This window comes from Pezoporus flaviventris, unplaced genomic scaffold (genome assembly GCF_033815535.1).
Source record: "Pezoporus flaviventris isolate CSIRO_AGI_PZ_B2104156 unplaced genomic scaffold, CSIRO_AGI_Pfla_v1 ptg000021l, whole genome shotgun sequence".
In the NCBI taxonomy this organism is placed as follows: Eukaryota; Metazoa; Chordata; class Aves; order Psittaciformes; family Psittacidae; genus Pezoporus; species Pezoporus flaviventris.
Window position 1 is genome coordinate 8,999,779 of NW_026892569.1, and position 15,165 is coordinate 9,014,943.

The window sequence follows — 15,165 nt, forward strand, 5'->3', positions numbered from 1 at the left end:
GTAGAGAAGTGCCTGCTTCTTAGTGCTACATTAGCATTAAGGAGTTAAATACTCTCCTGACTTCGGGTGACAAAACCACTTGTGGGACTGAAAGGAAATGCAATGAAAAGGCAGTGAATCTCCAAAAGCAGTACAGGGAAAATTGCACGCTAACACCAGACCAGATGACAGTATGTTAAATAATAAGCTAAAAGGTAACAGAGTATTTACAATCCTATCTTGTTTTAACCTGCTCTGAGCAGATTAAAGGAGGTTAGTATGTCATCTGTACCTATCTATATAAGCATACCCTTGATGCCAACATCTGTGGAACAGTATCCTCTGTCCTTATCTTGTCAACCATTTTCAAGCATTAATATTTTACTGGAATGAAGTTCAAAAGAAAAGCAGGGCAGGGGATCATATTAATTTAAATGCCACTGAGCAGGAAATTAAGCAGCAGGATTTAGGTTCTTACTTCACTATAATGAGAAAAGGAGGGGGAAAGAAAGACTTGATTTTGTTCAGTTTTGGTTTGCTCTGGTAAAAGAAGATATACATTAAGGTATCTGATCACCCAGTATCATTAAAACTCAGGTGTACAGTCAGCATAACTAAGCTGGTTAAAGACAAATAAAACTACATGGGGAAAAAAGCCTATAACCTTCCATAATCACCATCATAAAAGCAGTAAATTTCAATTTGTTCTTACCTGTTATTCTATCTGCGTTGAAGCTGTTTGATCTATCAAAAAGAAAAAAAAGACAGAATGACTAGGTTGAAGCAGAAGCTCCTGGCTACTGAATTTGACATTAAGGATACTTTATCAGTCTCACAACAAAGCAACACTGATAATTTGCTCTCTAACCTCAAGCTATTAGGCATTTTGATCACTATTTTTTAGCACTACATGGTACAGTCCCCACATCTTGATGCCTTCCCAACAGTATCTGTAACCAGTTGCTCACTTCAATATTCTCTTCACAAGCAGGAAGACACCACCAGTGAAGAGCTCAGTGACAAAGTATACAGAAAATACTTCTGGAATACTGTCGTGGCTTAAGCCCAGCCTGCAACCCAGAATCACGCAGCTGCTCCCTCACTCCCCCCCCTTCTTCCTCCCACTGCTCCAGGAAGGACGGGGAGGAGAATGAAAAGAATGTAAGTCCCATGGGTTGAGATAAGAACAGTCCAGTAACTAAGGTATAACACAAATCACTGCTGCTGCCACCAATAGTAACAATGATAAATGAAATATCAAGGGGAGAGAATACAACCGCTCACCACCCGCCAACCGATACCCAGCCTGACCTGAGCAGTGATCTAGCCCTTACAGTTAACTCCCCCCAGTCTCTATACTGTGCATGATGTGCTGTGGTATGCAATACCCTTTTGGTCAGTTTGGGTCAGGTGTCCTGTCTCTGCTTCCTCCCAGCTTCCCCTCCTCCCTGGCAGAGCACAAGACTGAGAAAGTCCCTAATCGGAGTTAACAATGCTCAGCCACAACTAAAACCACTGGTGTGTTATCAGTGTTGTTCTCAGGCTAAAGTTGAAACCACAGCACTGCACCAGCTACTAAGAAGGAAAAAACTGACTGCTACTGCTGAACCTAGGACAAATACCAAACAAAATAATGCTGTGAACATTTTTAGGCCTGAATTTCCTCAGTTAACCAAAAAAACCAAAAACAAACCCAAACTAAAATAAACAAAACAGAACCCTATCCCACTATTCATGGGTTCCACGTAGGCAGAGGATGAGTAGGTGAAAGGAGCAGCAGGACTGCTTCTTACAGGGGCCAGCCTACTGCATAAAACCAATTCTGTCACCTCTTGCTTTGCATTAGAAATATTTATTATTCTAAGTCCCTGTATATATGTCCATTCATATTCATCTAAATCACTTGTAAGCTCCTGCCAAGAGCTATAAATTCTTCATGCTGCATGCAGTCTTTCCAAAAGTAATTTTCTAGCTTACCTTGATGGAGGCAAGAATTTTGGTAATGGCACCATTTCATCTTTATAAGTAAATGACACGACAGCATAAGGACATACATGTCTTGGTCTTCTCCTGATTTCATCAAAGCCATATTCATAAAAATAGTACTAAAAGAGAAGTGAACACCATGTTTATCACAAGTCTGGTAACCTGTATTTTGCAAATACACTAAAATCCATGACCTTTCTTCATTGAAAGGTATACTCTGGTTCACAGAAGAGCTTACAAAATATACCTCATGATTCATTATTTAAACAAATGAACGCCCTACATTAACTGGTATACAAACCAAGTTGTAAGTTACTATAGTTAATCACATCTATGTTTGTTTTACCAAGGGCCTATTTCTTCAAAAGGTGATATTTAAAAAAAGCTCCTAAAGGACCTTCTCATATGAACTTTGTTATACAATCAATTAAGGTCTATTTTCACCTGCTCCTCCATCCTCTAACAAACACTGACAGGATGGACAGTAGTTCAGGAGTCAATGAAGAACGAAATAATAATTTTGCAACAATTATTTGAAAGCATATTCAGGTATAGGACAAATAACAAAAGAAATCACTGAGAAAGTATTTCTACGAGTTTTGGAGTCTATCCTTAGTGCAGTCACAAAACTCTGATGTTAAAGAAAAATGTCAGTTCAGGCAAGTTTGTAGTGAGAAATGAAAACATATATTCATCTGCCAGCCATCTGACTCAGTGCCCAGCTCTGACTTACAGAAGTCAAAAAAAGCTGCAATACTAAACAGGACATTTTCAAGTTAAGTATCCTGAAATCTATGGACTTGATAGAATAATCCAACTGCAACAGATTACTGCAGTGAACAGCTGGAGGAACAGAGCCGCCTGGAACTGATCCCATTTTGTCCTCCCCTCCCTATCTCCAAACCTAAGAATCTGGTATGGGAAATAAAAAAATAAAAGGAAAAGAAAAAGGGGGGGGAGGAGTAAAAGGGATGAAAGGAAAGAAAAAAAAAAAAAGAAAAATGCTGTTCTTTTCTAGCCAGTTTTACTTTTACACTTGAAACTCCTCATTCTCTCCTCCCTGGCCTACATCCCAGTCCCCATGTATGTTCCCTAGCTATCTCTTACTCCACCTACATCCTGATTCGAAGGAGCTCTCCATCAGATCCAGGTATATATATATATATATACACACATGTACATATATATAAGGGAAACAGGAGAGACTGACATGTTCTTAATTTCTAATACAGACATCTCTGGGTTACTGCTAAACATACACCAGACTGCAGCGTTACAGGGCATGGTCAGTATTTGTTATATCTTCAGTGATTTTATCTCCATCATGTTGTAACTTCTGTTTCTCAAGTCTTAGATAAGAAGTTAACACATGCACAGCTTTCTTTCACCTGCGTGAGTTCGTAGGCTCGATAAGCCAACAAAGAGGTCACTTTATTTGCATTCTTTGAAACATGACACTCATGCTTTGGTGTTGGATCTAATGCACTCTTTACTGTTGATTCCATTGCTTTCATACCGATGTGGTCATATATGCTTTTCATTTTTCCCTGTAACAAAGCAGAAAATTTGTAAGCATAAGCTTGTTCCTGAAAACTGGCAAAATGCTTCAAGTACTAAAGGAAGTAAGAGCACGGAAATGAAAACAGGCCATTAAAAAAGCAACTTATATAAGTACATTATTTTCATAGAAAACACACCATTTTCAACTTCTATAAAAAATTATGTTTTTAAGCTCAGTGTCAACAGATTTTAAGCCTGGAAGGGTTCTAGTTTCTCTACAAGCAGCTAACTGTGTAAATGGAAGCTGAGTAAGTTAGGTTTAATTCACCTTTATTTTATCAGTGAGCAACAGAATCCTTCAAAAATAAGCAAGATAAATTTACCTTTATTATTTTAAAAACAATCACATCTCCAGTTGCTCCAGCTTCCAGAGGATTAGGCTGCAATAGATCAGCATACCTGGAGATATATACACCTGAAATATAAAAAACCACCAACACATTATGGTGAATATCAAAACATTATTAGATGTGTAAAAAGCATTACAAGTTCAACATATAGCAAACAATAAAGAGACAATTTTTCTGGAGCAAGATCAGTGAAAGGTTGAAAGGTTACAGCTTCAAGACAGCAGAGTAAATGTTTACTTGCACCAACACCAGTATGAAACACTGCAGAATATGGACACCAGCTCAGTTTAAAAAGAGCACACCCACACTGTTGTTAGTGCTGTGTCTAAGAGGCCAAGCCCTGTCCAAAGGCTCTACAGATACTGTTTTCAGGTGGGGCTTTTTTAAAGAGCTAATGCTCTGTACAATGCCCCACTGCACAAAGTGGAAATAAGCACCGAAGATAAGATACCAAAATAGGGCAAGAAAATACTGCCATCTTCAGCAATCTTTCATCCTACACTGTTGACAAAAATACAGTTTTGGAATCGTAAACTGACACTCAAATGGAAAGGTAAAATAATTTGTTTTTCAACACTTCAACCATAATTTCGTAGATTTTTTTTAAGGCCTCAGACACATACTGCATCTGTTGCTCTAGCTGACTACCTCAGATCAAGTAACTGCAACTGAACTGAATTACTCAGAAAAGCATCCGTTTTGCTTAGGTTCCTCTCATTCCAAGTTTGTATTTAACTGCTTTGATAAATTGGCTCCTGAACCTTTACTAAGGTAGTAAAAAAATATATGCTCATGTACCTTTGTTCTCCTCACCTTGCATCTATCCTGCTTTCAACATTCATACTGTCACCTCTGTAGCATGTTACTCTTGAAAAGGATGATAACATCACTTCTTGATTTTCTATTTTAAAAGCTTTGCAAAAAAGGAGTTTTGCATCCTGCATGTTCAAATTTCTTAACTGTGACTCTTCCAGGTCTCCAATTCATCTATGCTCTTCTTGGACTTGAGGATCTAAGAACTTTAGCTCTATCTACATCAATACTAAGCTGAGCTTCAATTGCCATTAGGTATTTCTGTATGCATATACATGCACATATGTATGTACAAATTAGTCCCTTGGCCTCTCTACTGTACAGGGAAGACACAATACACTGGTTCCAGTTAAGCCAAAATGAGAATTAGGTCTTCCCTGCAGGAAAGGAATTAAATAAACTAGTCAAAACCAGAGTTATGAAATAATGTCCTGATGTCAATCTACTCTGCTAAGAACAATTAAGCTGTGATGTTCCTGCACTAAGTGATAGAAAGAGGACTGAAAGTTTACACAACTACATCACATTATCTGCCAACTCACACTGAACAATACCAGCACATATAATCAAAAGATAGTTACCCATGGAAGGGCTGCCGAGAATTGTTATTTTGGAGTGGCCCACCTGCAGCCCCTTTTCACATATGCTTTGGATCTGAAGAGAACAGACATTTTTGTTTAAGCAAGTCTATCCGAAAAGTCAGAATATGAGCAGAACAGTGAGAAATGACAATCACACAATTTTGATTGAGCTAAAACAAGATCAAACCCCAAAAAGCCTCACAAGCAAAACCCAGACTGAACTGCAATACAAACTATTAAACTGCAAAAGTCAAATGCTCTATATAAAGCAATTACACAGATTCACCTGTAACTTAAGAACAGCCTCCCTATACCTTAAACACACTTTATGAACGTTACTTGCTTTTAATACACAAAGCAGAAAGAAACCTGGCAAATGATTTAATACTTAGGAAGTCCTGGCTCTGTAAGAGCAGGAAAACAACAAAAACTCCCTGTCCATCACTGCCATTAAAGATGTATAACCAAAGAAGAGACAGAGACAGTAAGGCCCATTATCTAGTATTACATGTTACCTTCTCCTTAAGGTAACCTCTTCTTGATGCAGAAAAAAATAAACCAACCCAAAACAATCAGAAAACCCCCAAAAATCCACACCACCAAAACTCAACTGCAATGAAAAAACACAACTCCTTTTCAATTAAAAAATAAACACAAAACCACTAGAAATCAGCATGCCACCCAGAAATCGCTTTTTAGTTATGAAGCAGAGCATAAAACAGAGAAGATACTTTACAGAAACATGCACATGGAGCATCTCTAATAGCAGAGAATACAGGACTTAAAAGGTGACATAATATTGTATCCCTTTCCAATATTGCAAAAAAATAACTTAGTGATTGTGTCTATAAAAACATTCAATTTAAAAAACAAAACCAAACTTCCAACTGAAAAGCAAGAGAAAAAATTTTGGATGGAAGTTTTTTCATACCTGAGGTCGATCAACCATCAGAAAGGCATAGGCTTCCGAAAGCTCTTTTTCTGGGCGACCATCAAATTTCAGCTCTCTGCGTTTTTCTGTGTACTATTAAGCAGAAAGTTATTAACACATAAGAAAAATTACTTAATGTCACATTCAAGTGTCAATGTTCTAAAGCCCCATCTATGTTAGCAGATCCAAGTGTACAAAAATAATCAGAAGATGAAGTTGAATGAGACTATATAGTATGCTAAAATTCTATTTCAAACCCACTGCACCATGGAAAAAATGTCATTGGCTTCATCTGCCCAGAGATTTGTTTGTTTAAAGAAGAGACACTCCTTAAACAAACCTGTTTGCAGTAACGTTTTATTGTTATCTTCGTAGCATAACTAGCCACAAGCATCCAGCTCAATGCCTTCCCTATCATCTTTGAAATAAGCCTTTTCCTCTTATTAGAGGACAGATCATTATATTTCAGGTTGTGCATGAACTTTTGCAGCTGCACCTCACTGCTACTCAGGTGTTTTTTATCAGTTGCAATACTCGTTAGCTGTAACTATGTTACAGTAATGAAGAAAAACAAATACACATCAGAGCTTACCATACAGTTTCAAGATAATAATTACAGCAAACCAATTATATATTCTATTACAACATACGTGAAGCTCGCTGGAACTGGGACTGAAAACTTATTTCTCGGTTTGGATTTAAGAGACACTGCATAAGGTACAGCAGAACTGTTTCAACCAAGCTGCTCAACTTACAAGTGATCACCTCTTTCAGGTGGTACTCCTTGGAAAACAACAGAATTACAGAGACTGTGTGAACTTAAGGTGAAAACTGTTTTCTGACACTAAGTTTCACAGGGAGCATCAGGCCTTTCAGACAAGGCACTGTAACATCTTTCCAGGTTATTAAAAACACAAAAAATTTAAAAAAATGTTTGAAAACTTAAAATGCACAGAGATGAGCACCAAATACAACTTTTTAGTCTTTTCTGAGTATCTGGCAGGCATGATATTATACCTATGCACTAACAAACTTGCCTGAAAAATAGCTATTTACACTTTTGAGGATGTCAGTTTGCAACTATGAAGCACATGAGTACAAAATAATCTCTAGGTCTTTGCCTCTGGACTCAGAAAGGACATTAAATTTCATTTGACTTGTACCTTATTCATAAACAGAAGCCATAAATATACTCACTTCCTTCTCCAACAGTTCACTGTGAACTAAGCTGGCTCTCTTGTAACTAAAATTGGACACTGAACTTGGTTCCAAGTAAGACGAATGCAGAATCTTCACAATATCCTCAAATTCTCGAGATCCTGCAGCTACTGGCTGGAAAAGTGCTATAAAAGAGAAGACAAATGGTTAATGCTTCAATTTAGAATACAAAATGCCTGAAGTATTTGAGAAAGATGGAATTTGGGGCAGAAAGTTTAACCTGAAGTTGTCTGGAATTATAGCAGCTTCAAAAAAATAAAAGAAAACAACCCACATTTCCTTAGGAGTTGTTACACTTCAAGAGCTGGTTCTCAGCAGCTTAGAAGGGAAGCACCTCAGGTCTGAATTTACCCTTTGAAAACATCTGATATGTATTGCAAAACACTGTAATTAAACTTCTATAACTTTAATTAAACTAATTAGCTCTTTTAATTAAGAACTGCAAATTGGTCTATGTAAAAACCTTAACAACAGATTCATAGCTGTGCCTCTCTTTAGAGCCCTTACGGGGCTGTTTGTTTGCTTATCGTAATAAGGCTAAATATGAATAAATTCAACACTGTCTAAATAAGTCCAGTAAGCTCCTGGTACTAAAGACACATTGCCTGTGTTCATGTTTTATCATCTTATCCTTTAACGAGAACTGCTTTATAAGGACAGCCTTTCATTTACTGTTGTACAGATACACCTTCCAGGCAAACCTTTGCATGAAAGTTTACACAGCAAAGTGTTCATCTCCCCAAGCTTCTTCAGTTGTATTTGGGTACTGAAGGTGACAAACTGATCAGAAGAGCAACCTGAGAGTAGGCCAACAGAGAATGTGAGCTGAAGCTTTGAGAGTAGTGCCTAAGAAGAGAATACTTCCCAGGAAACTGAACCAGTTCAGTATGACAAATGTTCTCCTCAGAGTAACTTCCAAAATGCCCCAAGCAGCACAGTATTGTTGTGGTATTTGTAAACTTCAGACAGTCAGCATTCCTAGCAGGTATTTCTGAGACTGCTTTTGCCCTTTTTTCTCTACCAGAATAAACCCCCAAACCACCATCACCTGAAAACACTAGAAGTTACAAGAGTCAGGAGTAAACTACAGTAATACCAGCCTCACATAAAAGACAATCTACGATTACTCAAAAAACAAATTAATTACACCTTCAAGTTCATTAAATCAGATGGTAGTAGATTCAGACAGTAATCTTTTCCTCATTTGCAAGAAGTATTTACTGCATTAGCCTCAATATAAACCAAGTGTTTTGAATAAAAACTGACCTGGTTTATCTAGTAAAAGCTGCATTTACACAAACAGTTTATAATATAATATCCCATGCACAAACCAAAGTAAAGCAATGATTCCCAACACCAGCAACAATGAAGAAGTCATTTTTTGAAGAGTGCAGGTTATGGAAGTGATTAAGAAACCATTGTTACACAACATCCTTTTCAGTAACAACGCCTTCATTCTTGAAAGGCTGACAGCAATGCAGGCGGAAAGATAATTGGAAGAAAATGAAATTCTCAACTTTGTATTACTAAGATTGAATGCATTTGTACTGAAGAGAAAAAACACCAGTAAAATATAAAGCAAACCTACTATAGATCTACAGACACTGGAAAAGCACCTCCCATCCCCACACACCTCTTTATTCCTTCTGAGAAGGAGTTACCAAACCCCACTGTTGTGGCACAAGAGTTTCACAGATTGCCTGTTCCTCTTGTCTCTGAAAGGACCAGTGAAGGCAGCAAGGCACCAATGCCAGCTGCATGTTCAAATTTCCCATTTTCGTATTGGTGATTCCTGTACTGCACCCCTTCCCCTAGAAACACATGCTCAGCCAAACACACCCTATTTCTTTCATCTTCAACCCAGGTGAGGACAAAGGCTACAGGACTAGCTAGACAGAGTCACCACAAACTACAAACAATGCGTTCCCTACTTCCCAGACACAAATCTAGGAAAAGGCACATTATTACATCGATTAAGACCCTGCCATTCATTCAAATATTGTCAATTATGTTCCCATTTGTGTTTAAACATTTCCTGCTTTGCAGAAAGTTCTGGCAAGAGAGCCAAGACAGCCTTGCCCAAGAACAGCAAGCTACAGAGAACCTAGTATACAACTATCTCTCAACAGATTTATGGAAGAGCTCTACTCAATCCCCTGAATTACTGAATACAGCAAAATAGAGATTTTTTTTTTAAATTGTTGCTTTTTTCAGTTTCTTAGCAGAGGACTGAGAAATATGTTTTACTGCTATTGTTACTTATTATTCGGTAATATACTTTCTTGCTCTTCACCAAATTTATATCTTCCAAGTTCACCAGAGAGACTACTGAAGGCAGCAGCAGGTCTGTTGCTATGCTGTAGTGAACACAGATCAAAACTGAAATATTTTGAAGTACACGGGCATAAAAGTCCCTTTTGAGATTCCAATTTTTCAATCTGAGAACATATAGAGCATTAAAACAAGGCTGATTCCTCCTAAATGATCACATCAGTGCACAAACAAGATCCTACTTCCACCTTTTGATGAGAAAATGCTTAACAATCCAAAAACGTCACAGTAATGGAATTTCTGTTCCTTTGAATGTGCACTGTCCAAGCGATACAAAGTGAACAGAAACAACTACACCTATAATCTTGCTGTAGTTTACTTCATGCATAAACCAAGAGTGATTGGGTTCACGATCTGATGCCATCGTCTGGGAAAAAAGAAGCACGAACAAGGTTTGTTGAATGTGTAATCCTCACAGAAAGAAACACACTACTTATGTTCTGAAGATCCCTTATAAACACCAAATTTTAATCACATTGTCTACTAGCAGACAATCCACACTCCATCTGAAAACTAGACAGCACTCACTAGGAATTTCTCTGGGGCAGCCTGCTAATTTTGTGTCTATTGCATTGTTTTTCTGAGCTGCCAAATACTGGATGGAGCATGAAATAACTACTGAAGTGACTAAAGGACAGCACGGTAACCATTAAACTAGAACATAAGTTATTTAGCTTTGAATTTCAGATCAACTATCACATATGGCAGTCAAGAAATCTGTCAGAGTGCATGGCGTAAACTTTTTTTCCTTCTTGATGCACGATTCCTCACACACACTCATCATATGCTCCCAAATTCACTTCCCAGTTGTTCCAGAACTTGAGGCACTGCAGTCTTCAGGCTCCTACTAAAAACCTGAAACACTAGCCAATGAGTTAAGTGGCACAACAATACTTTTCAATTTGTCATTGAAAAGGAGTGGTATTGAGAAGCAGGTATTTCCCAGGGTTACAGGAGGTATAGAAGAGCTCCTACCTCACCCAGCAGTAAGCACTAAACTAGACCTTCCATAGCAGTCACCAAGCCTTATGTCCACAAGCAAATGATGAGATTAAGCTTGTCTCCAGTCCTACATCAAAGACAGTAGTATGTACATACGTATTTTTCAGGCTCAGTATACAAACCTTTTGTTGGCATGCTGCACCTTTACTGACCTGTGTAAATTAAAGTGATTTATGTAGGGACTAACTTGCAGTATCCTTATACCACATACAAGTCAATTATTATGGGTTTTGCTGGCTTGTTCTAAGTAAAAATAAGCAAAAGAATATTGGTTTTGTTCAGTTTCTACTCAGTGTATTGTAACATATATGAATACTATTAGGTGAAAACTTATTTTTGGCAATATAGCACATAGTCAAGGGACAGACATTAGACTGGATGATGTTCAGAAGTACGTTCATTCCCTACAGGCTTTAGATTTCTCTTTCACAGCTGTCTGATGCTTCAACATGAGAAACAGTTTGGAGCTAGAACGTCTGGCTGGTTTGGGTGGTTCTTCTAAGTCAAAATGTGGAGAAGACAAGAGAGACATTCTCCTTAAGGAAACCTGAACTTTTAAGTGAACTTAAGAAAACTACCTATTCTATTTTGACAGAATGCTAGCACTCCTGTGAACACACAAGTGTTCCTGCTACAAGAACTTCACTGAGAAGCACCATTTTAAGTTTTCATTTTTTAAGACTGACACCAAAAATGTATGGTGTTAAGAGATCATAACATTGTTATTTTTATGATTTTTTCATCCCAAGATGTCTTTTGCTTTAAAGAGGTCTAAGAAGTTATCAAGTCCAAGGATTGCTTAATGAAATCCCCATGTAAAAATACCAAGCAGCAGAAATACCTCTCTACCAAAGATAACGAAAATGAACCATCAAATATTATTAAGAGAAGAAGGAACAACCTAGACCTCCAAGCGTTTCTAAGACTTTCATGGATAAAAGCAAGACCTTTTTCCCTGACTCAGCCTAAGAAACAGAAGTCAGTTAACTTGGCAGATTATGGAAATAGATGTCCAATATTAATCAACAAGAAACCGATTGTCGCTACTTGAGCATGTGTTTTGGAACTGTCTTTTGGTACAAGGCCAATTCACATAGTTCAGCAAGTTAAAAAATGCTCTTCCGGTATTTTATCTTGAAAATTCATTTTCTTCATCCTATTAAACAAGGACCAGTGAAGTTTTGGGCAGACTTGGAAACCAAGGAAGATGTGACAACTGAATCAGAAGAGGCCATAACAACAAGCAACGTACTAAGGTAATAAGAAGACATAAGCTACTCAAGAGAGAGTAACACCAGTACCAAACTGTATGTCCTGGGAAAACAAACTTGCAAGACAGTTCCAAGTAGGAAAACCAATTCATGCACACCTTAAGGAAGACTCTCTGTGACAAGCAATCAGAGTTAGTTTTAAGAAGTATGTTTCTTCCAGATGCATTTCTTCACATCAGCAAAGTTCTGCTACTTTCAGTCCCTCATCAATCTCCAGATAGAGGTGGACATGTCAATTCCAGAAAGACTAAATAAGCAACTTAATCCTGGTTTCCAGGACTTCATGGTTTGGGAGTTGTTTCCAGAACACATTTTGGTGCTTAAAAAAAAAAAAAAACCCAAACAAAATCATCCTGTACAGATTTTATAACCTACGCATGACAGACCAGTCTTCACAATCAAAACACCAGCTGTATCTCAGGATGCTATGTCCAGGAACAAAATGAAGGTTTAAAAACCGGAACAAGAACAACTCCAAAACAAGGAAGCATGGAGGAAGCTTGCACATGTATTGTTTTATGCTGGAATTCAGAATGTAGCCAAGAGAGCTCTTTTGAGAGGTGGCATTCTGATTAACAAGATGTACTCAAACATTTGTGCTAAGCATGTACAGTGTATGCCACTGCAATGTTAAGATAACCTATGCACCTCTGATCTTATAGCTTAGCTCCAGACTGATTTAACTGCATCATTTCCCCAATGCCAACAGAGAAATTGGCTGGCCTCACAGGTCGTGGTGGCAGCCCACTTTGCTAGTCTTGCCTGTGACAGACACGCTCTCCCACAGCGCTTTGTGTTGTGGTATCGCAAACTGTAATACCAACAACAATACGCAACTCTTAAGATCAAAAGCACCATGGATTGAATGGAGGTCTATTTTGAGAATTCTGGAAACCCTAAGTCATCAGTATGATTAAAATAGCCAAGAAGCTTTCTGTAAGCTGAAAGGGCAAGAATAAAAGACAAGTACACTAAAAAGTAAGCCCTTCAGAATTAGGTCAAGTGACCTTGACTTTAGTGAGTGAATTTTAGAAGCAGTGAAAAGAATGGCTTCCCCTCCAAATGCCACAGAAGCCTGATGTTTCAACTACATAGTCTAAAAACTTGTTACACGCCATAGGAGACGGTTCTGCATAGGCAAATGATGAATTAGAGCACCCAGAAAGGTATTTTGCAGGTTTCTATCCACACTGGAACCAAATGCTAGAAAGGAACTTCAAAAGCCTGTGGTTAAGTACTAAGCATATCTGAGATATATTTAAAGGTATTCAAATGTAACCACCCCTGGTTTGACATATGGAAGTACAAGAGGCACCATGTTTTAGCCAGACATTTTTCTGTCAGATGAGTAAGACTTTTTTTCCCCTCAAATCAACCCAGTCCTTTTTACAACTAATCTGTGCCAGACTTGCTCCCCTTCATGGGGTGGCAATGGGAAGAAATGGAAGAAAAGGAAAATGAGGATATTACTGCCAAAACCAGAAGGGAAAGACTGGATAATGAAATAAACCTACCTTCATCTCTTCCTTATGAAAGAAAACATTTCAAGAAGTTAGATGTTAGACTCTTCTCTTAAGAACTAGAACCTTGTGAGAACAGGTTTGATTTTTTTTATACATAATAAGTTACTAACACCATGTTGCAAAGGGTCAAGAACTGAGATTAACTTTCAGGGAGTAAAGAAGATGTCTTCGTGTCACTTAATAGAAGATAAGCAGAAGCCACGGGAGTCTGATGAAAAGCAAGAATCACCACAGGCTTCAGAGGAAGAGTTACTTGGGAAAAAAAACCCAAACAACCCCCAAAACAAACCCTGGACACTTGGAAGAGGGACGCTTCCAAGGCTAGGCACGTGAACGTGGGATGTTCACTTCCTTCCTGCCAAGGAAGGCACATACACTAGATAAGAAGTCTTCTGCGTATCATCGATGAAGGACAATTATGCTCAGTATTTGCCAGTCTACCCTAAAGAGGATTATACTCCTCTCCTGCAGAGAGGTGGTCAGGGGGAAGAAGGGAACGAATCATCTTCTCTGTGTGTCCATGTCCCAGAGAACCATCTTCGCCGCATGCGACTGCCTCTCCAGAAGCACAGCCAGGATCAGTACTCAAGCCCACCCAGATCACATCAAGCTTCTCCATCCTTTTAAAGCAACAGTCTGAAATTCAAGACGAGTTTTTGTTTTTTCTCCTCCTTGTGGCAAAATAAACACGGAAAAGAAGGAGGGGTAGGGGAAGAATGTAAAAGCCCCTCTGACACTGAAAATCTCATCCCCAGCAGCCTCTCTAGTCCAAACCATGCCACAGCCTCCTCCACACCCGCAGGATTTTGCATGCAGTTGTGTGAGGTGCATAAAGAGCCTGTCTAATGAATAAGATGAAGAGGGGAGTGAAGGAGAGAAAGGAAGGAAAGGGAAGGGAACAACCTTTCTTTTCTCTGCTCTTCCTGGGAATCTGAAAGTTCCTCCTAACATGCAGATCTTCTGGGAGCTTAGGGAGAGGGGGAGGCCCCCCCAGCTGACTGCTGAGCGGCTGCTGATGTTGTTCATGTGCCGTTGAGATGCTGCTCCTGCGCTGGCTGCTCCTAGGAGTGATGCTGAGGTCTGGGGGGACCTTGTCCTCCGCAGCAACAGCAGTCACCAGCAGCGCCTCCCCACTGCCACTGCTCTCACAGCGTCCGCCATTTTGTGTGCTGCGCTCGGCAGCTCTAGGACTCTCCACCCCGACGAGGCCCGCGCCGGTCTCCGTCCGCTGATGGTGCTCCGGCTCCATCTCGTCACTATTAAGCATCACGGCATCCGCCACTCGCTCCTATCTCCGAGAAGCGAAAACGACAGCCCGCGTCTCCTCTTCCGGCCTCACCGAGCCGCTCCTTCCCCGCGCCCACGCACCGCTCCCATCCGCTACTGCTCCCCCTCCGTCCGCTCGCTTTATGGCAACCCCGACACCCCCTCCCCGACCGACAACATGGCGGCAGCGCACGCGGGCAGGGGGCGGGGCTGCAGCCAGTCCACCTTAGCCAATCCGCTCGCGGTACGGTGGGAGCCGCCACGGCCGGTGTCGCGATGGGTGCGCGGGCGGGTGCGGGGGTTCCGGGAGCGGAGGCGCGCTGCGAGTGCCCGTCCCCCCACGGCCGGCTGGGC

The 15,165-nt window shown here is 39.8% G+C and overlaps 1 protein-coding gene across 4 annotated transcripts in view; it reads right to left on the reverse strand.

The window, feature by feature from the left end:
• TASOR (transcription activation suppressor) overlaps nucleotides 1-14,940 on the reverse strand; it is a 32,423-nt gene extending 17,483 nt beyond the window's left edge. For 2 of the 4 annotated variants that reach the window (XM_061455885.1, XM_061455884.1), the window contains exons 1-8: nucleotides 14,449-14,935; nucleotides 7,398-7,543; nucleotides 6,201-6,293; nucleotides 5,270-5,342; nucleotides 3,849-3,940; nucleotides 3,354-3,512; nucleotides 1,957-2,084; nucleotides 692-723 (exon numbers count right to left, since the gene is read on the reverse strand). In XM_061455885.1, the coding sequence (XP_061311869.1) occupies nucleotides 692-723; nucleotides 1,957-2,084; nucleotides 3,354-3,512; nucleotides 3,849-3,940; nucleotides 5,270-5,342; nucleotides 6,201-6,293; nucleotides 7,398-7,543; nucleotides 14,449-14,812 (1,087 nt within the window). In that variant the 5' untranslated portion in view covers nucleotides 14,813-14,935. Of the gene's footprint in view, nucleotides 1-691; nucleotides 724-1,956; nucleotides 2,085-3,353; nucleotides 3,513-3,848; nucleotides 3,941-5,269; nucleotides 5,343-6,200; nucleotides 6,294-7,397; nucleotides 7,544-14,448 lie in introns of all 4 variants that reach the window. The other 2 variants (XM_061455888.1, XM_061455887.1) reach the window with 2 other exon arrangements.
• Nucleotides 14,941-15,165: the final 225 nt, after the last annotated feature.